This window comes from Ascaphus truei, chromosome 21, assembly GCF_040206685.1.
Source record: "Ascaphus truei isolate aAscTru1 chromosome 21, aAscTru1.hap1, whole genome shotgun sequence".
NCBI classification, from domain to species: Eukaryota; Metazoa; Chordata; class Amphibia; order Anura; family Ascaphidae; genus Ascaphus; species Ascaphus truei.
In genome coordinates, this window is record NC_134503.1 from 181,733 (window position 1) to 207,933 (window position 26,201).

General features: G+C 54.3%; 1 protein-coding gene across 7 annotated transcripts in view; it reads left to right on the plus strand.

Annotated features, from left to right (window-relative positions):
- The window catches only part of LOC142471873 (sodium-coupled neutral amino acid transporter 3-like), a 167,409-nt gene that overhangs the window by 98,500 nt on the left and 42,708 nt on the right, over positions 1 to 26,201 (plus strand). For 4 of the 7 annotated variants that reach the window (XM_075578286.1, XM_075578288.1, XM_075578289.1 and 1 more), the window contains 4 exons: positions 7,588 to 7,666; positions 9,462 to 9,642; positions 11,064 to 11,142; positions 14,291 to 14,406. In XM_075578286.1, coding sequence (XP_075434401.1) covers positions 9,545 to 9,642; positions 11,064 to 11,142; positions 14,291 to 14,406 — 293 coding nt within the window. In that variant the 5' untranslated portion in view covers positions 7,588 to 7,666; positions 9,462 to 9,544. Of the gene's footprint in view, positions 1 to 868; positions 1,006 to 7,587; positions 7,667 to 9,461; positions 9,643 to 11,063; positions 11,143 to 14,290; positions 14,407 to 26,201 lie in introns of those variants that run through there. The other 3 variants (XM_075578285.1, XM_075578291.1, XM_075578292.1) reach the window with 3 other exon arrangements.

Sequence of the window (26,201 nt, forward strand, 5' to 3'; positions counted from 1 at the left end):
CAGGGGGAGAGAGCAGAGAGTGCAGGGGGAGAGAGCAGAGAGTGCAGGGGGTGAGAGCAGAGAGTGCAGGGGGAGAGAGCAGAGAGTGCAGGGGGAGAGAACTGCGAGTGCAGGGGGAGAGAGCAGAGAGTGCAGGGGGAGAGAGCAGAGAGTGCAGGGGGAGAGAACAGCGAGTGCAGGGGGAGAGAGCAGAGAGTGCAGGGGGAGAGAGCAGCGAGTGCAGGGGGAGAGAGCAGAGTGCAGGGGGAGAGAGCAGAGAGTGCAGGGGGAGAGAGCAGAGTGCAGGGGGAGAGATCAGAGTGCAGGGGGAGAGAGCAGAGAGTGCAGGGGGAGAGAGCAGAGAGTGCAGGGGGAGAGAGCAGAGAGTGCAGGGGGGGAGAGCAGAGAGTGCAGGGGGAGAGAGCAGAGAGTGCAGGGGGAGAGAGCAGAGAGTGCAGGGGGAGAGAGCAGAGAGTGCAGGGGGAGAGAGCAGAGAGTGCGCAGTGGGAGAGAGCAGAGAGTGCGCAGTGGGAGAGAGCAGAGAGTGCAGGGGGAGAGAGCAGAGAGTGCAGGGGGAGAGAGCAGAGTGCAGGGGGAGAGAGCAGAGAGTGCAGGGGGAGAGCAGAGAGTGCGCAGTGGGAGAGAGCAGCGAGTGCAGGGGGAGAGAGCAGAGAGTGCAGGGGGAGAGCAGAGAGTGCAGGGGGAGAGCAGAGAGTGCGCAGTGGGAGAGAGCAGCGAGTGCAGGGGGAGAGAGCAGAGAGTGCAGGGGGAGAGAGCAGAGTGCAGGGGGAGGCTGTCCACTTGGACACTTAAGGAGGTCATGTGACCACATTAGCAGTGATGGCTAAGTGCTGAGGGTGGGCTCATGTTCTGCACAGAGCCTCCTGATTGGGCGGGGAGGGGCTGGCTCTGTGCTGTGTGAGCAGGAAAGTAGCACAAGACCCAAATCTTCCAACAATCCCTACTCAAAAACAGGAGAGAGACCCCCCCCCCAGAGAGGAGAGCCCCTTCCCTGGGACGTGCTGGGTGAGTGCTCGGGGTGCTGGGGAGTGAGTGAGGTGCAGGGGGAACTCCCATGCAGGGTGGGCTGGGGAAGCCACGACTCCAAGTCTTACTGCTGCAACTCCATGCGGATCTTGCATCAGAAGAAATGTGAGCTGCTGGCAGGCAGCAGCAGGAGAGGGGGGGGGGGGGGGAGAGACAGGAGGGGGGAGAGACGGGGGGGGGGGGCTGCCATAAGAACTAGGGGCTGTGAGGAGATGTTCTTATATGGGGGAGTATGCTTAAAACAGGTTCCTTATATAGGAAGGGACTTGGGCCCATGAGATGTTCTTATAGTGGGGTGTTCTTATAAGGAGGGATTTCTCACATAGGAAGGGGCACGTCTGGGCTGTGACATGTTCTTGTAAATGGGGTGTCCTTATAACTGGGGTTCCCCCTATAGAAAGAGGCATGTCGGGGCTGTAAGGACATTCTCTTACACGGGGTGACAGTAACCCTGCGACCCCAGGGGAAGCATGCTCCTTTATTTGCATGACTTTTTGTACGTGTTGCTAAAGTTATACACAGAAAAAGTCAATAAGAGGTGGGTGACGCAGGAGGTGGGTGACGCAGGAGGTGGGTGACGGAGGAGGTGGGTGACGGAGGAGGTGGGTGACGGAGGAGGTGGGTGACGCAGGAGGTGGGTGACGGAGGAGGTGGGTGACGCAGGAGGTGGGTGACGCAGGAGGTGGGTGACGCAGGAGGTGGGTGACGCAGGAGGTGGGTGACGCAGGAGGTGGGTGACGTTGGGAAAGTGACTGCAGGTTGTGACTATGACACATTGGAATTGTCACAGTGATTGTGTGTTACAACTAATGTGTCATTTTCACACTGGTCCAATAAAAAGGATCCAAAGCTGTAAATATTCTTATTGGTAAATTATGACAATGTTGTTATCTCATCAATATAATGTAACACACTGTTACACAATATACATAGCATAGTGTAACATGGATACATCACAATGTAACACACTGTTACACAATATACATAGCATAGTGTAACATGGATACATCACAATGTAACACATACTGTATAGATACAACACAGAGACATGGGAAACTCAGCGACGCTCTGCAGGTCTCACACAGCGACGCTCTGCAGGTCTCACACAGCGACGCTCTGCAGGTCTCACACAGCGACGCTCTGCAGGTCTCACACAGCGACGCTCTGCAGGTCTCACACAGCGACGCTCTGCAGGTCTCACACAGCGACGCTCTGCAGGTCTCACACAGCGACGCTCTGCAGGTCTCACACAGCGACGCTCTGCAGGTCTCACACAGCGACGCTCTGCAGGTCTCACACAGCGACGCTCTGCAGGTCTCACACAGCGACGCTCTGCAGGTCTCACACAGTGACGCTCTGCAGGTCTCACACAGCGACGCTCTGCAGGTATTATTTAGGAAGGTGTTAGATGGTGCTGTGCAGAGCCTGGCATGGAGTCTGCGCTGTGCTGCTTTGCTGTGAGTTGCAGAAGCATATTCCAGATAACACAACCTTAAAACATGTGCAAGTCCCGAACAGAACAAACCCGGACACAGCCCAGAGAGGCAGCGCTTCTACAGCACAATAACGGGGTCCCCTACACATGAATATTACACAGCTCCAGATAATGCAACGCTTTCATGCGCCCCGAAATGTAGAAACAGGAGCATTCATCCCCTTCACACCCCGAATAGCTGAGATACAGGAGCAGCCCCCCCTAATAACAGAGATACAGGAGCAGCCCCCCTAATAACAGAGATACAGGAGCAGCCCCCCCCTAATAACAGAGATACAGGAGCACCCCCCCCCCCTAATAACAGAGATACAGGAGCAGCCCCCCTAATAACAGAGATACAGGGACATCCCCCCTAATAACAGAGATACAGGAGCAGCCCCCCTAATAACAGAGACACAGGGGCATCCCCCCTAATAACTGAGATACAGGAGCAGCCCCCCTAATAACTGAGATCCAGGAGCAGCCCCCCTAATAACTGATACAGGAGCAGCCCCCCTAATAACTGATACAGGAGCAGCCCCCCCTAATAACAGATATAGGAGCAGCCCCCCTATTAACAGATATAGGAGCAGCCCCCCCTAATAACTGAGATACAGGAGCAACCCCCCCCAATAACTGAGATACATGAGCAGCCCCCCTAATAACAGACACAGGAGCAGCCCCCCCCCTAATAACAAAAAGAGATACAGGGGCAGCCCCCCCCTAATAACAAAAAGAGATACAGGAGCAGCCCCCCTAATAACAGATACAGGAGCCCCCCCTAATAACTGAGATACAGGAGTAGCCTCCCCCTAATAACTGAGATACAGGAGAAGCCCCCCTAATAACTGATATACAGGAGCAGCCCCCCCTAATAACTGAGATACAGGAGCATCCCCCCTAATAACTGAGATACAGGAGCAGCCCCCCCCTAATAACTGATATACAGGAGCAGCCCCCCCTAATAACTGAGATACAGGAGCATCCCCCCTAATAACAAAGATACAGGAGCATCCCCCCCTAATAACTGAGATACAGGAGCAGCCCCCCCTAATAACTGATACAGGAGCAGCCCCCCCTAATAACTGAGATACAGGAGCAGCCCCCCCTAATAACTGATATACAGGAGCAGCCCCCCCTAATAACTGAGATACAGGAGCAGCCCCCCTAATATCTGTGATACAGGAGCAGCCCCCCTAATAACTGAGATACAGGAGCATCCCCCCTAATAACTGAGATACAGGAGCAGCCCCCCTAATATCTGTGATACAGGAGCAGCCCCCCTAGTAACTGAGATACAGGAGCATCCCCCCTAATAACTGAGATACAGGAGCAGCCCCCCTAATAACTGAGATACAGGAGCATCCCCCCTAATAACTGAGATTCGTGAGAGCAGCCCCCCTAATAACTGAGATACAGGAGCATCCCCCCTAATAACTGAGATACAGGAGCAGCCCCCCCTAATAACTGAGATACAGGAGCAGCCCCCTAATAACTGAGATACAGGAGCAGCCCCCCCTAATAACTGAGATACAGGAGCAGCCCCCCTAATAACTGAGATACAGGAGCAGCCCCCCTAATAACAGAGATACAGGAGCATCCCCCCTAATAACTGAGATACAGGAGCATCCCCCCTAATAACTGAGATACAGGAGCAGCCCCCCTAATAACTGAGATACAGGAGCATCCCCCCTAATAACTGAGATACAGGAGCATCCCCCCTAATAACTGAGATACAGGAGCAGCCCCCCCTAATATCTGTGATACAGGAGCAGCCCCCCCTAATAACTGAGATACAGGAGCATCCCCCCTAATAACTGAGATACAGGAGCAGCCCCCCCTAATATCTGTGATACAGGAGCAGCCCCCCCTAATAACTGAGATACAGGAGCAGCCCCCCTAATAACTGAGATACAGGAGCATCCCCCCTAATAACTGAGATACAGGAGCATCCCCCCTAATAACTGAGATACAGGAGCATCCCCCCTAATAACTGAGATACAGGAGCATCCCCCCTAATAACTGAGATACAGGAGCATCCCCCCTAATAACTGAGATACAGGAGCAGCCCCCCCTAATAACTGATACAGGAGCAGCCCCCCCTAATAACTGAGATACAGGAGCAGCGCCCCCTAATAACTGAGATACAGGAGCATCCCCCCTAATAACTGAGATACAGAAGCAGCCCCCCCTAATATCTGTGATACAGGAGCAGCCCCCCTAATAACTGAGATACAGGAGCATCCCCTCTAATAACTGAGATACAGGAGCATCCCCTCTAATAACTGAGATACAGGAGCAGCCCCCCTAATAACTGAGATACAGGAGCATCCCCCCTAATAACTGAGATACAGGAGCATCCCCCCTAATAACTGAGATACAGGAGCATCCCCCCCTAATAACTGAGATACAGGAGCATCCCCCCTAATAACAGAGATACAGCAGCAGCCCCCCCTAATAACTGAGATACAGGAGCAGCCCCCCCTAATAACTGAGATACAGGAGCAGCCCCTCTAATAACAGAGATACAGGAGCAGCCCCCTAATAACAGAGATACAGGAGCAGCCCCCTAATAACTGAGACACAGGAGCAGCCCCCCTAATAATGCACACATGGGACACACGGGATATACACGAAACGCACACACGGGATATACATGTGATGTACACTACATGGGGGACACTTGAGAAAGACATGGTACAGTATGCATAATGCACAGCGATTACACACTGCACAGAATATATATACCATGATGATGCGGTTAGTTGAGCTGAGCGAGGGGCTGGCGTATCACTGCACAGAATATATATACCATGATGATGCGGTTAGTTGAGCTGAGCGAGGGGCTGGCGTATCACTGCACAGAATATATATACCATGATGATGCGGTTAGTTGAGCTGAGCGAGGGGCTGGCGTATCACTGCACAGAATATATATACCATGATGATGCGGTTAGTTGAGCTGAGCGAGGGGCTGGCGTCTCGCTGCACAGAATATATATACCATGATGATGCGGTTAGTTGAGCTGAGCGAGGGGCTGGCGTATCACTGCACAGAATATATATACCATGATGATGCGGTTAGTTGAGCTGAGCGAGGGGCTGGCGTATCACTGCACAGAATATATATACCATGATGATGCGGTTAGTTGAGCTGAGTGAGGGGCTGGCGTCTCGCTGCACAGAATATATATACCATGATGATGCGGTTAGTTGAGCTGAGCGAGGGGCTGGCGTCTCGCTGCACAGAATATATATACCATGATGATGCGGTTAGTTGAGCTGAGTGAGGGGCTGGCGTCTCGCTGCACAGAATATATATACCATGATGATGCGGTTAGTTGAGCTGAGTGAGGGGCTGGCGTCTCGCTGCACAGAATATATATACCATGATGATGTGGTTAGTTGAGCTGAGTGAGGGGCTGGCGTCTCGCTGCACAGAATATATATACCATGATGATGCGGTTAGTTGAGCTGAGCGAGGGGCTGGCGTATCGCTGCACAGAATATATATATACCATGATGATGCGGTTAGTTGAGCTGAGCGAGGGGCTGGCGTCTCGCTGCACAGAATATATATACCATGATGATGCGGTTAGTTGAGCTGAGCGAGGGGCTGGCGTATCACTGCACAGAATATATATACCATGATGATGCGGTTAGTTGAGCTGAGTGAGGGGCTGGCGTATCACTGCACAGAATATATATACCATGATGATGCGGTTAGTTGAGCTGAGCGAGGGGCTGGCGTATCACTGCACAGAATATATATATACCATGATGATGCGGTTAGTTGAGCTGAGCGAGGGGCTGGCGTCTCGCTGCACAGAATATATATACCATGATGATGCGGTTAGTTGAGCTGAGCGAGGGGCTGGCGTCTCGCTGCACAGAATATATATACCATGATGATGCGGTTAGTTGAGCTGAGCGAGGGGCTGGCGTCTCGCTGCACAGAATATATATACCATGATGATGCGGTTAGTTGAGCTGAGCGAGGGGCTGGCGTATCACTGCACAGAATATATATACCATGATGATGCGGTTAGTTGAGCTGAGCGAGGGGCTGGCGTCTCGCTGCACAGAATATATATACCATGATGATGCGGTTAGTTGAGCTGAGCGAGGGGCTGGCGTATCACTGCACAGAATATATATACCATGATGATGCGGTTAGTTGAGCTGAGTGAGGGGCTGGCGTCTCGCTGCACAGAATATATATACCATGATGATGCGGTTAGTTGAGCTGAGCGAGGGGCTGGCGTCTCGCTGCACAGAATATATATACCATGATGATGCGGTTAGTTGAGCTGAGCGAGGGGCTGGCGTATCACTGCACAGAATATATATACCATGATGATACGGTTAGTTGAGCTGAGCGAGGGGCTGGCGTCTCGCTGCACAGAATATATATATACCATGATGATGCGGTTAGTTGAGCTGAGTGAGGGGCTGGCGTCTCGCTGCACAGAATATATATACCATGATGATGCGGTTAGTTGAGCTGAGCGAGGGGCTGGCGTCTCGCTGCACAGAATATATATACCATGATGATGCGGTTAGTTGAGCTGAGCGAGGGGCTGGCGTCTCGCTGCACAGAATATATATACCATGATGATGCGGTTAGTTGAGCTGAGCGAGGGGCTGGCGTATCACTGCACAGAATATATATACCATGATGATGCGGTTAGTTGAGCTGAGTGAGGGGCTGGCGTCTCGCTGCACAGAATATATATACCATGATGATGCGGTTAGTTGAGCTGAGCGAGGGGCTGGCGTATCACTGCACAGAATATATATACCATGATGATGCGGTTAGTTGAGCTGAGCGAGGGGCTGGCGTCTCGCTGCACAGAATATATATACCATGATGATGCGGTTAGTTGAGCTGAGTGAGGGGCTGGCGTATCACTGCACAGAATATATATACCATGATGATGCGGTTAGTTGAGCTGAGCGAGGGGCTGGCGTCCCAGAGATAAGGTTCACCAGCAAAGGAAAGTTAAAGCAATTTGTGCAGAAGTATTATTTTAGGACTAACTAACTGAACGACTCCAATGTTGAGATGTGACCTTGGTATCTCCCAGGTTAAGATGGACACCATTGTCACCCGCTGGAGAACCTTGTGACATCAAAGCTACTCACCTCCCACCTCCCACATCCCAGGTAATTCCAGGAATGTGCCCATTACAGACAATTAAAGTGAAACAGAGACAACCCATCCAATCGTATTATTCCGGAGGGGACACGCAGCCTGTCCCCTCCTGTCACTGCGCACACACACACAGGGACACGCAGCCTGTCCCCTCCTGTCACTGCGCGCACACACAGGGACACGCAGCCTGTCCCCTCCTGTCACTGCGCACACACACACAGGGACACGCAGCCTGTCCCCTCCTGTCACTGCGCGCACACACACAGGGACACGCAGCCTGTCCCCTCCTGTCACTGCGCGCGCACACAGGGACACGCAGCCTGTCCCCTCCTGTCACTGCGCACACACACACAGGGACACGCAGCCTGTCCCCTCCTGTCACTGCACACACACACAGGGACACGCAGCCTGTCCCCTCCTGTCATTGCGCGCACACACACAGGGACACACAGCCTGTCCCCTCCTGTCACTGCGCACACACACACAGGGACACGCAGCCTGTCCCCTCCTGTCACTGCGCGCACACACAGGGACACGCAGCCTGTCCCCTCCTCTCACTGCGCGCACACACAGGGACACGCAGCCTGTCCCCTCCTGTCACTGCGCACACACACACAGGGACACGCAGCCTGTCCCCTCCTGTCACTGCGCGCACACACACAGGGACACGCAGCCTGTCCCCTCCTGTCACTGCACACACACACACAGGGACACGCAGCCTGTCCCCTCCTGTCACTGCACACACACACACAGGGACACGCAGCCTGTCCCCTTCTGTCACTGCACACACACACAGGGACACAGAGCCTGTCCCCTCCTGTCACTGCACACACAGGGACACACACACGGACACGCAGCCTGTCCCCTCCTGTCACTGCACCCGCACACACAGGGACACGCAGACTGTCCCTTGGTGTCACTGCACACACACACAGGGACACGCAGCCTGTCCCCTCCTGTCACTGCACACACACAGTGACACACAGCCTGTCCCCTCCTGTCACTGCGCACACACACACACACACACACACACACACACACAGGGACACGCAGCCTGTCCCCTCCTGTCACTGCACACACAGGGACACGCAGCCTGTCCCCTCCTGTCACTGCACACACACAGTGACACACAGCCTGTCCCCTCCTGTCACTGCACACACACAGGGACACGCAGCCTGTCCCCTCCTGTCACTGCGCACACACACACAGGGACACGCAGCCTGTCCCCTTCTGTCACTGCACACACACACACACAGGGACACGCAGCCTGTCCCCTCCTGTCACTGCACACACACACACACACAGGGACACGCAGCCTGTCCCCTCCTGTCACTGCACACACACACACACACAGGGACACACAGCCTGTCCCCTCCTGTCACTGCACACACACACACACACACACAGGGACACGCAGCCTGTCACTGCACACACACACACACAGGGACACACAGCCTGTCCCCTCCTGTCACTGCACACACACACACACACAGGGACACGCAGCCTGTCCCCTACATTCACTGCACACACACAGGGACACGCAGCCTGTCCCCTCCTGTCAGTGCACACACACACACACAGTGACACGCAGCCTGTCACCTCCTGTCACTGCACACACACAGTGACACACAGCCTGTCCCCTCCTGTCACTGCACACACACAGGGACACGCAGCCTGTCCCCTGCTGTCACTGCACACACACACAGGGACACGCAGCCTGTCCCCTCCTGTCACTGCACACACACACATAGACACACTGCCTGTCCCCCCTAGTGACTCTTTATCCCGTTATATTCCCCTTCTTAGGCCTTCCTACCCTTTTGTGCCCCCGTCTCTTGGGCTCCCACCAGCAGCAGAGAACTCCTTACAAAATCCATCTAGTGCCCCTCATGGAGATGGAGACGTTGGCTGAGGATGAAGATGCCCACATGTTAAATGGCAGCATGTCTGAGAGCCTGAACATGGACAGACTAAGACTAGAGGAGGGGTGAGTGTTTGCTGGACACGTGTGTGTGTGTGTGTGTGCTGGACACGTGTGTGTGTGTGTGCTGGAGACGTGTGTGTGTGTGTGTGTGTGCTGGACACGTGTGTGTGTGTGTGTGTGTGTGCTGGACACGTGTGTGTGTGTGTGTGTCCTGGTCACGTGTGTATGTGCTGGACACGTGTGTGTGCTGGACACGTGTGTGTGTGTGTGTGTGTGTGTGTGTTCTGGACACGTGTGTGTGTATGGTGTGACTTACTTCTTTCTTTTTTTTATTACTTAAATTTTATTGAATAATTTTCAAAGATTATGGGGAAAGGGGTGGGGGGGGGATGGGGGTACATTGATACAGATAGTTGGTAATAATCACATTTGGGGAAGGATTAAGGGAAGAGGAAAGGGGACAGCATTTGTACATGTATAGTCTAGTGATCAGCAATTTTAATACAACATAAATCACAACATTCAGAGTATTTTAATCTAGATATGGGGATATACCGGCCGTGCGAAACCAAGGGGCCCAAACCTCCGCAAATTCAATGGTGGAGTCATTCAGATATGCAGAAAGTTTTTCCATATAAACTATATGCCATATCTTATTATTTATTTGGTTTAAAGATGGGGGGGTGGGGGTGGGGGCGTTGCTTGTTTCCAGTTCTTGGCGATTGTGCATCTAGTAACATTCAAAATTTGGGAGATAACTTTGGCTTCCTTTTTATTTTGGTTGGTCGCTGGTTTTCCTAGTAGTGTATAAAGAGGGTCGTGCGGAACAGTGATCCCCATGACCCTTTCTATAAGAGCGAATACTTCTCTCCATTTTGTCTGGATTTTAGGCATGACATATATATATATATATATATATACATATATATATATATACATATATATATATATATATATATATATATATATATATATATATATATATATTCCCCATTTCACCACAGCCTCGCCAACACAATGGGGAAACACCTGGGAGAAAGGAGTGTAACCTAGTAGGGGTCATGTACCACCTAAATATTAGTTTGTAAATGTTCTCCTTGATCACAACACATGATGAGTTCTTGGAGGCGACTCCCATATATCGAGATCTAAATCTGTATTTAAATCTTTGCCTGCTAATGCTCAGCGGGTTTGGAGGGGTTAATGCCACTTCTCCGGTGTGTGTATATAAATATACAGAGACACGTCACTGATCTTTGCTTTTAGTACAGTGTACGAGTTCCTGCGCCTAATTCATGGGGTCACTGTGCCTGGAAGCTCCTCTATCCCACACTAACAATCACAGTGTAAGTGGCTGTATGTGCCACGTGTTGGGGGGTCTGCTGGTCTATCCCACACTGTAACAGTCACATTCTAACTGGCTGTATGTGCCACGTGTGCCACATCCTATACCCCTGCTCCTTGCTTATCAGTTTGTTTTCCAGGTATGAGCCGGAATCTGCTATTCAAGAACAGGAGGAATTTCTACCACACGTGGCTACAAAGAAAACCCAGTTCACGGATGTAAGACTGCCTCCCCCCCCCCCCCCCTCCTCTCCCTCCACAAATCTCAATAATCAGACTATCCCCCCCACACCTCACTAAGACCGCTCCGTACCTCAATAACCAGACTATCCCACCCACACCTCACTAAGACCGCCCGTACCTCAATAACCAGACTATCCCCCCCACACCTCACTAAGACCGCCCCGTACCTCAATAACCAGACTATCCCCCACACCTCACTAAGACCGCCCCGTACCTCAATAACCAGACTATCCCCCCCACACCTCACTAAGACCGCCCCGTACCTCAATAACAAGACTATCCCCCCCACCTCACTAAGACCGCTCCGTACCTCAATAACCAGACTATCCCCCCCACACCTCACTAAGACCGCCCCGTACCTCAATAACCAGACTATCCCCCACACCTCACTAAGACCGCCCCGTACCTCAATAACAAGACTATCCCCCCCCACACCTCACTAAGACCGCTCCGTAACTCAATAACCAGACTATCCCCCACACCTCACTAAGACCGCCCCGTACCTCAATAACCAGGCTTTCACCCCACACCTCACTAAGACCACTCCATACCTCAATAACAAGACTATCCCCCCCACACCTCACTAAGACCGCCCCGTACCTCAATAACCAGACTATCCCCCCCACACCTCACTAAGACCGCCCCGTACCTCAATAACAAGACTATCCCCCCCACACCTCACTAAGACCGCCCCGTACCTCAATAACCAGACTATCCCCCACACCTCACTAAGACCGCCCCACTCCTCAATAACCAGACTATCCCCCCCACACCTCACTAAGAACGCCCTGTACCTCAATAACAAGACTATCCTCCCCACACCTCACTAAGACCGCCCCGTACCTCAATAACAAGACTATCCCCCACACCTCACTAAGACCGCCCGTACCTCAATAACAAGACTATCCCCCCCACACCTCACGAAGACCGCCCCGTACCTCAATAACCAGACTATCCCCCCCACACCTCACTAAGACCACTCCGTACCTCAATAACCAGACTATCCCCCCCACACCTCACTAAGACCGCCCCGTACCTCAATAACCAGACTATCCCCCACACCTCACTAAGACCACTCCGTACCTCAATAACAAGACTATCCCCCCCACACCTCACTAAGACCGCCCCGTACCTCAATAACAAGACTATCCCCCACACCTCACTAAGACCGCCCGTACCTCAATAACAAGACTATCCCCCCCACACCTCACGAAGACCGCCCCGTACCTCAATAACCAGACTATCCCCCCCACACCTCACCAAGACCGCTCCGTACCTCAATAACAAGACTATCCCCCACACACCTCACTAAGACCGCCCCGTACCTCAATAACAAGACTATCCCCCACACCTCACTAAGACCGCCCGTACCTCAATAACAAGACTATCCCCCCCACACCTCACGAAGACCGCCCCGTACCTCAATAACCAGACTATCCCCCCCACACCTCACTAAGACCGCTCCGTACCTCAATAACCAGACTATCCCCCCCACACCTCACTAAGACCGCCCCGTACCTCAATAACCAGACTATCCCCCCCACACCTCACTAAGACCGCTCCGTACCTCAATAACCACACTATCCCCCCCACACCTCACTAAGACCGCCCCGTACCTCAATAACAAGACTATCCCCCACACACCTCACTAAGACCGCCCCGTACCTCAATAACAAGACTATCCCCCACACCTCACTAAGACCACTCCGTACCTCAATAACCAGACTATCCCCCCCACACCTCACTAAGACCGCCCCGTACCTCAATAACAAGACTATCCCCCACACCTCACTAAGACCGCCCCGTACCTCAATAACAAGACTATCCCCCACACCTCACTAAGACCGCTCCGTACCTCAATAACCAGACTATCCCCCACACACCTCACTAAGACCGCCCCGTACCTCAATAACAAGACTATCCCCCACACCTCACTAAGACCACTGCGTACCTCAATAACCAGACTATCCCCCCCACACCTCACTAAGACCGCTCCGTACCTCAATAACCAGACTATCCCCCACACCTCACTAAGACCGCTCCGTACCTCAATAACAAGACTATCCCCCACACCTCACTAAGACCGCCCCGTACCTCAATAACCAGACTATCCCCCACACCTCACTAAGACTGCCCCATACCTCAATAACCAGACTATCCCCCACACCTCACTAAGACCGCTCCGTACCTCAATAACCAGACTATCCCCCCCACCTCACTAAGACCGCCCCGTACCTCAATAACCAGACTATCCCCCCCACCTCACTAAGACCGCTCCGTACTTCAATAACCAGACTATCCCCCACACCTCACTAAGACCGCTCCGTACTTCAATAACCAGACTATCCCCCACACCTCACTAAGACCGCTCCGTACTTCAATAACCAGACTATCCCCCACACCTCACTAAGACCGCTCCGTACCTCAATAACCAGACTATCCCCCACACCTCACTAAGACCGCTCCGTACCTCAATAAGAAGACTATCCCCCACACCTCACTAACACCGCCCCGTACCTCAATAACAAGACTATCCCCCACACCTCACTAAGACCGCCCCATACCTCAATAACAAGACTATCCCCCCCCACCTCACTAAGACCGCCCCGTACCTCAATAACAAGACTATCCCACCCACACCTCACTAAGACCGCCCCATACCTCAATAACAAGACTATCCCCCACACCTCACTAAGACCGCCCCGTACCTCAATAACAAGACTATCCCCCACACCTCACTAAGAACGCTCCGTACCTCAATAACAAGACTATCCCCCACACCTCACTAAGACCGCTCCGTACCTCAATAAGAAGACTATCCCCCACACCTCACTAAGACCGCCCGTACCTCAATAACCAGACTATCCCCCACACCTCACTAAGACCGCCCCGTACCTCAATAACAAGACCAGTCCAAGCAAGCAGAAAATAGAGCACCGGGCCGACCCTATTTGCTCGCCCTTTGATGCCTCTCCACTAGTGAGTTTTATTTACCAAACTCTCACCAGATTTCTGAAAGGAAACCTTGTGTTCTCTGCCCTTGAACACACTTTGTGCTGTTCTGTGCGCGTGTGAGAGGCTCGCCCTGTGTCTGCCTCACGCCCCCTCTCTCCCTCCTGCACAGTTTGAAGGGAAGACCTCATTTGGGATGTCGGTATTTAACCTGAGCAATGCCATCATGGGCAGTGGGATTCTGGGCCTGGCCTATGCAATGTCCAATATGGGAATCGTCCTCTTTGTGTGAGTACCTCTCCTCCCACAGCACGCTCTCCCCTGTATGTGTGAGTACCTCTCCTCCCACAGCACGCTCTGTCCTGTATGTGTGAGTACCTCTCCTCCCACAGCACGCCACGCTCTCCCCTGTATGTGTGAGTACCTCTCCTCCCACAGCACGCTCTGTCCTGTATGTGTGAGTACCTCTCCTCCCACAGCACGCTCTGTCCTGTATGTGTGAGTACCTCTCCTCCCACAGCACGCTCTGTCCTGTATGTGTGAGTACCTCTCCTCCCACAGCACGCTCTGTCCTGTATGTGTGAGTACCTCCTCCCACAGCACGCTCTGTCCTGTATGTGTGAGTACCTCTCCTCCCACGTCACGCTCTGTCCTGTATGTGTGAGTACCTCTCCTCCCACAGCACGCTCTGTCTTGTATGTGTGAGTACCTCTCCTCCCACAGCACGCTCTGTCCTGTATGTGTGAGTACCTCTCCTCCCACAGCACGTCACGCTCTGTCCTGTATGTGTGAGTACCTCTCCTCCCACAGCACGCTCTGTCCTGTATGTGTGAGTACCTCTCCTCCCACAGCACGCTCTGTCCTGTATGTGTGAGTACCTCTCCTCCCACAGCACGCTCTCCCCTGTATGTGTGAGTACCTCTCCTCCCACAGCACGTCACGCTCTGTCCTGTATGTGTGAGTACCTCTCCTCCCACAGCACGCTCTGTCCTGTATGTGTGAGTACCTCTCCTCCCACAGCACGCTCTGTCCTGTATGTGTGAGTACCTCTCCTCCCACAGCACGCTCTGTCCTGTATGTGTGAGTACCTCTCCTCCCACAGCACGCTCTGTCCTGTATGTGTGAGTACCTCTCCTCCCACAGCACGCTCTGTCCTGTATGTGTGAGTACCTCTCCTCCCACAGCACGCTCTGTCCTGTATGTGTGAGTACCTCTCCTCCCACAGCACACTCTGTCCTGTATGTGTGAGTACCTCTCCTCCCACAGCACGCTTTGTCCTGTATGTGTGAGTACCTCTCCTCCCACAGCACGTCACGCTCTGTCCTGTATGTGTGAGTACCTCTCCTCCCACGTCACGCTCTGTCCTGTATGTGTGAGTACCTCTCCTCCCACAGCACGCTCTCCCCTGTATGTGTGAGTACCTCTCCTCCCACAGCACGCTCTGTCCTGTATGTGTGAGTACCTCTCCTCCCACAGCACGCTCTGTCCTGTATGTGCGAGTACCTCTCCTCCCACAGCACGCTCTGTCCTGTATGTGTGAGTACCTCTCCTCCCACAGCACGCTCTCCCCTGTATGTGTGAGTACCTCTCCTCCCACAGCACGCTCTGTCCTGTATGTGTGAGTATCTCTCCTCCCACAGCACGCTCTGTCCTGTATGTGTGAGTACCTCTCCTCCCACAGCACGCTCTGTCCTGTATGTGTGAGTACCTCTCCTCCCACAGCACGCTCTGTCCTGTATGTGTGAGTACCTCTCCTCCCACAGCACGCTCTGTCCTGTATGTGTGAGTACCTCTCCTCCCACAGCACGCTCTGTCCTGTATGTGTGAGTACCTCTCCTCCCACAGCACGCTCTGTCCTGTATGTGTGAGTAACTCTCCTCCCACAGCACGCTCTGTCCTGTATGTGTGAGTACCTCTCCTCCCACAGCACGCTCTGTCCTGTATGTGTGAGTACCTCTCCTCCCACAGCACGCTTTGTCCTGTATGTGTGAGTACCTCTCCTCCCACGTCACGCTCTGTCCTGTATGTGTGAGTACCTCTCCTCCCACAGCACGCTCTCCCCTGTATGTGTGAGTACCTCTCCTCCCACAGCACGCTCTGTCCTGTATGTGTGAGTACCTCTCCTCCCACAGCACGCTCTGTCCTGTATGTGCGAGTACCTCTCCTCCCACAGCACGCTCTGTCCTGTATGTGTGAGTACCTCTCCTCCCACAGCACGTCACGCTCTGTCCTGTATGTGTGAGTACCTCTCCTCCCACAGCACGCTCTGTCCTGTATGTGTGAGTACCTCTCCTCCCACAGCACGCTCTGTCCTGTATGTGTGAGTACCTCTCCTCCCGCAGCACGTCACGCTCTGTCCTGTATGTGTGAGTACCTCTCCTCCCACAGCACGCTCTGTCCTGTATGTGTGAGTACCTCTCCTCCCACAGCACGTCACGCTCTGTCCTGTATGTGTGAGTACCTCTCCTCCCACAGCACGCTCTGTCCTGTATGTGTGAGTAGCTCTCCTCCCACAGCACGCTCTGTCCTGTATGTGTGAGTACCTCTCCTCCCACAGCACGTCACGCTCTGTCCTGTATGTGTGAGTACCTCTCCTCCCACAGCACGCTCTGTCCTGTATGTGTGAGTACCTCTCCTCCCACAGCACGCTCTGTCCTGTATGTGTGAGTACCTCTCCTCCCACAGCACGCTCTGTCCTGTATGTGTGAGTACCTCTCCTCCCACAGCACGTCACGCTCTGTCCTGTATGTGTGAGTACCTCTCCTCCCACAGCACGTCACGCTCTATCCTGTATGTGTGAGTACCTCTCCTCCCACAGCACGCTCTGTCCTGTATGTGTGAGTACCTCTCCTCCCACGTCACGCTCTGTCCTATATGTGTGAGTACCTCTCCTCCCACAGCACGCTCTGTCCGGTATGTGTGAGTACCTCTCCTCCCACGTCACGCTTTGTCCTGTATGTGTGAGTACCTCTCCTCCCACAGCACGCTCTGTCCTGTATGTGTGAGTACCTCCTCCCACAGCACGTCACGCTCTGTCCTGTATGTGTGAGTATCTCTCCTCCCACAGCACGCTCTGTCCTGTATGTGTGAGTACCTCCTCCCACAGCACGCTCTCCCCTGTATGTGTGAGTACCTCTCCTCCCACAGCACGTCACGCTCTGTCCTGTATGTGTGAGTACCTCTCCTCCCACAGCACGCTCTGTCCTGTATGTGTGAGTACCTCTCCTCCCACAGCACGCTCTGTCCTGTATGTGTGAGTACCTCTCCTCCCACAGCACGCTCTGTCCTGTATGTGTGAGTATCTCTCCTCCCACAGCACGCTCTGTCCTGTATGTGTGAGTACCTCTCCTCCCACATCACGCTCTGTCCTGTATGTCTGAGTACCTCTCCTCCCACAGCACGCTCTGTCCTGTATGTGTGAGTACCTCTCCTCCCACAGCACGCTCTGTCCTGTATGTGTGAGTACCTCTCCTCCCACAGCACGCTCTGTCCTGTATGTGTGAGTACCTCTCCTCCCACAGCACGCTCTGTCCTGTATGTGTGAGTACCTCCTCCCACAGCACTCTCTGTCCTGTATGTGTGAGTACCTCTCCTCCCACAGCACGCTCTGTCCTGTATGTGTGAGTACCTCTCCTCCCACAGCACGCTTTGTCCTGTATGTGTGAGTACCTCTCCTCCCACAGCACGCTCTGTCCTGTATGTGTGAGTACCTCTCCTCCCACAGCACGCTCTGTCCTGTATGTGTGAGTACCTCTCCTCCCACAGCACGCTCTGTCCTGTATGTGTGAGTACCTCTCCTCCCACAGCACGCTCTGTCCTGTATGTGTGAGTACCTCTCCTCCCACAGCACGCTCTGTCCTGTATGTGTGAGTACCTCTCCTCCCACGTCACGCTCTGTCCTGTATGTGTGAGTACCTCTCCTCCCACGTCACGCTCTGTCCTGTATGTGTGAGTATCTCTCCTCCCACAGCACGCTCTGTCCTGTATGTGTGAGTATCTCTCCTCCCACATCACGCTCTGTCCTGTATGTGTGAGTACCTCTCCTCCCACAGCACGCTCTGTCCTGTATGTGTGAGTATCTCTCCTCCCACGTCACGCTCTGTCCTGTATGTGTGAGTACCTCTCCTCCCACAGCACGCTCTGTCCTGTATGTGTGAGTACCTCTCCTCCCACAGCACGCTCTGTCCTGTATGTGTGAGTACCTCTCCTCCCACGTCACGCTTTGTCCTGTATGTGTGAGTACCTCTCCTCCCACAGCACGCTCTGTCCTGTATGTGTGAGTACCTCTCCTCCCACATCACGCTCTGTCCTGTATGTGTGAGTACCTCTCCTCCCACAGCACGCTCTGTCCTGTATGTGTGAGTACCTCTCCTCCCACGTCACGCTTTGTCCTGTATGTGTGAGTACCTCTCCTCCCACAGCACGCTTTGTCCTGTATGTGTGAGTACCTCTCCTCCCACAGCACGCTCTGTCCTGTATGTGTGAGTACCTCTCCTCCCACAGCACGTCACGCTCTCCCCTGTATGTGTGAGTACCTCTCCTCCCACAGCACGTCACGCTCTGTCCTGTATGTGTGAGTACCTCCTCCCACAGCACATCACGCTCTGTCCTGTATGTGTGAGTATCTCTCCTCCCACAGCACGCTCTGTCCTGTATGTGCGAGTACCTCTCCTCCCACAGCACGCTCTCCCCTGTATGTGTGAGTACCTCTCCTCCCACAGCACGTCACGCTCTCCCCTGTATGTGTGAGTACCTCTCCTCCCACGTCACGCTCTGTCCTGTATGTGTGAGTATCTCTCCTCCCACAGCACGTCACGCTCTGTCCTGTATGTGTGAGTACCTCTCCTCCCACGTCACGCTCTGTCCTGTATGTGTGAGTACCTCTCCTCCCACAGCACGCTCTGTCCTGTATGTGTGAGTACCTCTCCTCCCACAGCACGCTCTGTCCTGTATGTGTGAGTACCTCTCCTCCCACAGCACGCTCTGTCCTGTATGTGTGAGTACCTCTCCTCCCACAGCACGTCACGCTCTGTCCTGTATGTGTGAGTACCTCTCCTCCCACAGCACGCTCTGTCCTGTATGTGTGAGTACCTCTCCTCCCACCGCACGCTCTGTCCTGTATGTGTGAGTACCTCTCCTCCCACAGCACGCTCTGTCCTGTATGTGTGAGTACCTCTCCTCCCACCGCACGCTCTGTCCTGTATGTGTGAGTACCTCTCCTCCCACAGCACACTCTGTCCTGTATGTGTGAGTACCTCTCCTCCCACAGCACGCCACGCTCTCCCCTGTATGTGTGAGTACCTCTCCTCCCACAGCACGCTCTCCCCTGTATGTGTGAGTACCTCTCCTCCCACAGCACGCTCTGTCCTGTATGTGTGAGTACCTCTCCTCCCACAGCACGCTCTGTCCTGTATGTGTGAGTACCTCTCCTCCTACAGCACGCTCTGTCCTGTATGTGTGAGTACCTCTCCTCCCACAGCACGCTCTGTCCTGTATGTGTGAGTACCTCTCCTCCCACGTCACGCTTTGTCCTGCATGTGTTAGTACCTCTCCTCCCACAGCACGTCACGCTCTGTCCTGTATGTGTGAGTACCTCTCCTCCCACAGCACGCTCTGTCCTGTATGTGTGAGTACCTCTCCTCCCACAGCACGCTCTGTCCTGTATGTGTGAGTACCTCCTCCCACAGCACGTCACGCTCTGTCCTGTATGTGTGAGTACCTCTCCTCCCACAGCACGCTCTCCCCTGCATGTATGAGTACCTCTCCTCCCACAGCACGTCACGCTCTCCCCTGTATGTGTGAGTACCTCTCCTCCCACAGCACGCTCTGTCCTGTATGTGTGAGTACCTCTCCTCCCACAGCACGCTCTGTCCTGTATGTGTGAGTACCTCTCCTCCCACAGCACTCTCTGTCCTGTATGTGTGAGTACCTCTCCTCCCACAGCACGCTCTGTCCTGTATGTGTGAGTACCTCTCCTCCCACAGCACGCCACGCTCTCCCCTGTATGTGTGAGTACCTCTCCTCCCACAGCACGCTCTCCCCTGCATGTGTGAGTACCTCTCCTCCCACAGCACGCTCTGTCCTGTATGTGTGACTACCTCTCCTCCCACAGCACGCTCTGTCCTGTATGTGTGAGTACCTCTCCTCCCACAGCACGCTCTGTCCTGTATGTGTGAGTACCTCTCCTCCCACAGCACGTCACGCTCTGTCCGGTATGTGTGAGTACCTCTCCTCCCACAGCACGCTCTGTCCTGTATGTGTGAGTACCTCTCCTCCCACAGCACGCTCTGTCTTGTATGTGTGAGTACCTCTCCTCCCACAGCACGCTCTGTCTTGTATGTGTGAGTACCTCTCCTCCCACAGCACGCTCTGTCCTGCATGTGTGAGTATCTCTCCTCCCACGTCACGCTCTGTCCTGTATGTGTGAGTACCTCTCCTCCCACGTCACGCTCTGTCCTGTATGTGTGAGTACCTCTCCTCCCACAGCACGCTCTGTCTTGTATGTGTGAGTACCTCTCCTCCCACAGCACGCTCTGTCCTGCATGTGTGAGTATCTCTCCTCCCACGTCACGCTCTGTCCTGTATGTGTGAGTACCTCTCCTCCCACAGCACGCTCTGTCCTGCATGTGTGAGTATCTCTCATCCCACAGCACGCTCTGTCCTGTATGTGTGAGTACCTCTCCTCCCACGTCACGCTCTGTCTTGTATGTGTGAGTACCTCTCCTCCCACGTCACGCTCTGTCCTGTATGTGTGAGTACCTCTCCTCCCACAGCACGTCACGCTCTCCCCTGTATGTGAGTACCTCTCCTCCCACAGCACGCTTTGTCCTGTATGTGTGAGTACCTCTCCTCCCACAGCACGCTCTGTCCTGTATGTGTGAGTACCTCTCCTCCCACGTCACGCTCTGTCCTGTATGTGTGAGTACCTCTCCTCCCACAGCACGCTCTGTCCTGTATGTGTGAGTACCTCTCCTCCCACAGCACGCTCTGTCCTGTATGTGTGAGTACCTCTCCTCCCACAGCACGCTCTGTCCTGTATGTGTGAGTACCTCTCCTCCCACAGCACGCTCTGTCCTGTATGTGTGAGTACCTCTGCTCCCACAGCACGCTCTGTCCTGTATGTGTGAGTACCTCTCCTCCCACAGCACGCTCTGTCCTGTATGTGTGAGTACCTCCTCCCACAGCACGTCACGCTCTGTCCTGTATGTGTGAGTACCTCTCCTCCCACAGCACGCTCTGTCCTGTATGTGTGAGTACCTCTCCTCCCACAGCACGCTCTGTCCTGTATGTGTGAGTACCTCCTCCCACAGCACGTCACGCTCTGTCCTGTATGTGTGAGTATCTCTGCTCCCACAGCACGCTCTGTCCTGTATGTGTGAGTACCTCTCCTCCCACAGCACGCTCTGTCCTGTATGTGTGAGTACCTCTCCTCCCACAGCACGTCACGCTCTGTCCTGTATGTGTGAGTATCTCTCCTCCCACAGCACGCTCTGTCCTGTATGTGTGAGTACCTCTGCTCCCACAGCACGCTCTGTCCTGTATGTGTGAGTACCTCTCCTCCCACAGCACGCTCTGTCCTGTATGTGTGAGTACCTCTCCTCCCACAGCACGTCACGCTCTGTCCTGTATGTGTGAGTATCTCTCCTCCCACAGCACGCTCTGTCCTGTATGTGTGAGTACCTCCTCCCACTGCACGCTCTGTCCTGTATGTGTGAGTACCTCTCCTCCCACAGCACGTCACGCTCTGTCCTGTATGTGTGAGTACCTCTCCTCCCACAGCACGCTCTGTCCTGTATGTGTGAGTACCTCTCCTCCCACAGCACGCTCTGTCCTGTATGTGTGAGTAGCTCCCCTCCCACAGCACGCTCTGTCCTGTATGTGTGAGTACCTCTCATCCCACAGCACGCTCTGTCCTGTATGTGTGAGTACCTCTCCTCCCACAGCACGCTCTGTCCTGTATGTGTGAGTACCTCTCCTCCCACAGCACGCTCTGTCCTGTATGTGTGAGTACCTCTCCTCCCACAGCACGCTCTGTCCTGTATGTGTGAGTACCTCTCCTCCCACGTCACGCTCTGTCTTGTATGTGTGAGTACCTCTCCTCCCACAGCACGCTCTGTCCTGCATGTGTGAGTACCTCTCCTCCCACAGCACGCTCTGTCCTGTATGTGTGAGTAGCTCCCCTCCCACAGCACGCTCTGTCCTGTATGTGTGAGTACCTCTCATCCCACAGCACGCTCTGTCCTGTATGTGTGAGTACCTCTCCTCCCACGTCACGCTCTGTCTTGTATGTGTGAGTACCTCTCATCCCACAGCACGCTCTGTCCTGTATGTGTGAGTACCTCTCCTCCCACAGCACGCTCTGTCTTGTATGTGTGAGTACCTCTCCTCCCACAGCACGCTCTGTCCTGCATGTGTGAGTACCTCTCCTCCCACAGCACGCTTTGTCCTGTATGTGTGAGTACCTCTCCTCCCACAGCACGTCACGCTCTGTCCTGTATGTGTGAGTACCTCTCCTCCCACAGCACGCTCTGTCCTGTATGTGTGAGTACCTCTGCTCCCACAGCACGCTCTGTCCTGTATGTGTGAGTACCTCTCCTCCCACAGCACGCTCTGTCCTGTATGTGTGAGTACCTCCTCCCACAGCACGTCACGCTCTGTCCTGTATGTGTGAGTACCTCTCCTCCCACAGCACGTCACGCTCTGTCCTGTATGTGCGAGTACCTCTCCTCCCACAGCACGCTCTCCCCTGTATGTGTGAGTTCCTCTCCTCCCACTGCACGCTCTGTCCTGTATGTGTGAGTACCTCTCCTCCCACAGCACGCTCTCCCCTGTATGTGTGAGTACCTCTCCTCCCACAGCACGCTCTGTCCTGTATGTGTGAGTACCTCTCCTCCCACAGCACGCTCTGTCCTGTATGTGTGAGTACCTCTCCTCCCACAGCACGCTCTGTCCTGTATGTGTGAGTACCTCTCCTCCCACAGCACGCTCTGTCCTGTATGTGTGAGTACCTCTCCTCCCACAGAACGCTCTGTCCTATATGTGTGAGTACCTCTCCTCCCACAGCACGCTCTGTCCTGTATGTGTGAGTACCTCTCCTCCCACAGCACACTCTGTCCTGTATGTGTGAGTACCTCTCCTCCCACAGCACGCTCTGTCCTGTATGTGTGAGTACCTCTCCTCCCACAGCACGTCACGCTCTGTCCTGTATGTGTGAGTATCTCTCCTCCCACAGCACGCTCTGTCCTGTATGTGTGAGTACCTCCTCCCACTGCACGCTCTGTCCTGTATGTGTGAGTACCTCTCCTCCCACAGCACGTCACGCTCTGTCCTGTATGTGTGAGTATCTCTCCTCCCACAGCACGCTCTGTCCTGTATGTGTGAGTACCTCTCCTCCCACAGCACGCTCTGTCCTGTATGTGTGAGTACCTCTCCTCCCACAGCACGCTCTATCCTGTATATGTGAGTACCTCTCCTCCCACAGCACGCTCTGTCCTGTATGTGTGAGTACCTCTCCTCCCACTGCACGCTCTGTCCTGTATGTGTGAGTACCTCTCCTCCCACAGCACGTCACGCTCTGTCCTGTATGTGTGAGTATCTCTCCTCCCACAGCACGCTCTGTCCTGTATGTGTGAGTATCTCTCCTCCCACAGCACGCTCTGTCCTGTATGTGTGAGTACCTCTCCTCCCACAGCACGCTCTGTCCTGTATGTGTGAGTACCTCTCCTCCCACAGCACGTCACGCTCTGTCCTGTATGTGTGAGTACCTCTCCTCCCACAGCACGCTCTGTCCTGTATGTGTGAGTACCTCTCCTCCCACAGCACGCTCTGTCCTGTATGTGTGAGTAGCTCCCCTCCCACAGCACGCTCTGTCCTGTATGTGTGAGTACCTCTCCTCCCACAGCACGCTCTGTCCTGTATGTGTGAGTATCTCTCCTCCCACAGCACGCTCTGTCCTGTATGTGTGAGTACCTCTCCTCCCACAGTACGCTCTCCCCTGTATGTGTGAGTACCTCTCCTCCCACAGCACGCTCTGTCCTGTATATGTGAGTACCTCTCCTCCCACAGCACACTCTGTCCTGTATGTGTGAGTACCTCTCATCCCACAGCACGCTCTGTCCTGTATGTGTGAGTACCTCCTCCCACAGCACGCTCTGTCCTGTATGTGTGAGTACCTCTCCTCCCACGTCACGCTCTGTCTTGTATGTGTGAGTACCTCTCCTCCCACAGCACGCTCTGTCCTGCATGTGTGAGTACCTCTCCTCCCACAGCACGTCACGCTCTGTCCTGTATGTGTGAGTACCTCTCCTCCCACAGCACGCTCTGTCCTGTATGTGTGAGTACCTCTCCTCCCACAGCACGCTCTGTCCTGAATGTGTGAGTACCTCTCCTCCCGCAGCACGTCACGCTCTGTCCTGTATGTGTGAGTACCTCTCCTCCCACGTCACGCTCTGTCCTGTATGTGTGAGTATCTCTCCTCCCACAGCACGCTCTGTCCTGTATGTGTGAGTACCTCTCCTCCCACAGCACGCTCTGTCCTGTATGTGTGAGTACCTCTCCTCCCACAGCACGCTCTGTCCTGTATGTGTGAGTACCTCTCCTCCCACAGCACGTCACGCTCTGTCCTGTATGTGTGAGTACCTCTCCTCCCACAGCACGCTCTGTCCTGTATGTGTGAGTACCTCTCCTCCCACGTCACGCTCTGTCCTGTATGTGTGAGTACCTCTCATCCCACAGCACGCTCTGTCCTGTATGTGTGAGTACCTCTCCTCCCACGTCACGCTCTGTCTTGTATGTGTGAGTACCTCTCATCCCACAGCACGCTCTGTCCTGTATGTGTGAGTACCTCTCCTCCCACAGCACGCTCTGTCTTGTATGTGTGAGTACCTCTCCTCCCACAGCACGCTCTGTCCTGCATGTGTGAGTACCTCTCCTCCCACAGCACGCTTTGTCCTGTATGTGTGAGTACCTCTCCTCCCACAGCACGTCACGCTCTGTCCTGTATGTGTGAGTACCTCTCCTCCCACAGCACGCTCTGTCCTGTATGTGTGAGTACCTCTCATCCCACAGCACGCTCTGTCCTGTATGTGCGAGTACCTCTCCTCCCACAGCACGCTCTGTCCTGTATGTGTGAGTACCTCTCCTCCCACAGCACGCTCTGTCCTGTATGTGTGAGTACCTCTCCTCCCACGTCACGCTCTGTCCTGTATGTGTGAGTACCTCTCCTCCCACGTCACGCTCTGTCCTGTATGTGTGAGTACCTCTCCTCCCTCAGCACACAGCCTGTCTCCTCCTGTCACTGCACACACACACACGCAGCCTGTCCCCTCCTGTCACTGCACACACACACACACGCAGCCTGTCCCCTCCTGTCACTGCACACACACACACGCAGCCTGTCCCCTCCTGTCACTGCACACACACACACACGCAGCCTGTCCCCTCCTGTCACTGCACACACACGCAGCCTGTCCCCTCCTGTCACTGCACACACACACGCAGCCTGTCCCCTCCTGTCACTGCACACACACGCAGCCTGTCCCCTCCTGTCACTGCACACCCACGCAGCCTGTCCCCTCCTGTCACTGCACACACACGCAGCCTGTCCCCTCCTGTCACTGCACACACACACACGCAGCCTGTCCCCTCCTTTCACTGCACACACACACACACGCAGCCTGTCCCCTCCTGTCACTGCACACACACACACACGCAGCCTGTCCCCTCCTGTCACTGCACACACACGCAGCCTGTCCCCTCCTGTCACTGCACACACACACACACACACACGCAGCCTGTCCCCTCCTTTCACTGCACACACACACACACACACACACACACACACGCAGCCTGTCCCCTCCTTTCACTGCACACACACACACACGCAGCCTGTCCCCTCCTTTCACTGCACACACACACACACACGCAGCCTGTCCCCTCCTGTCCCTGCACACACACACACGCAGCCTGTCCCCTCCTGTCCCTGCACACACACACACGCAGCCTGTCCCCTCCTTTCACTGCACACACACACACACGCAGCCTCTCCCCTCCAGTCACTGCAAACACACACACGCAGCCTGTCC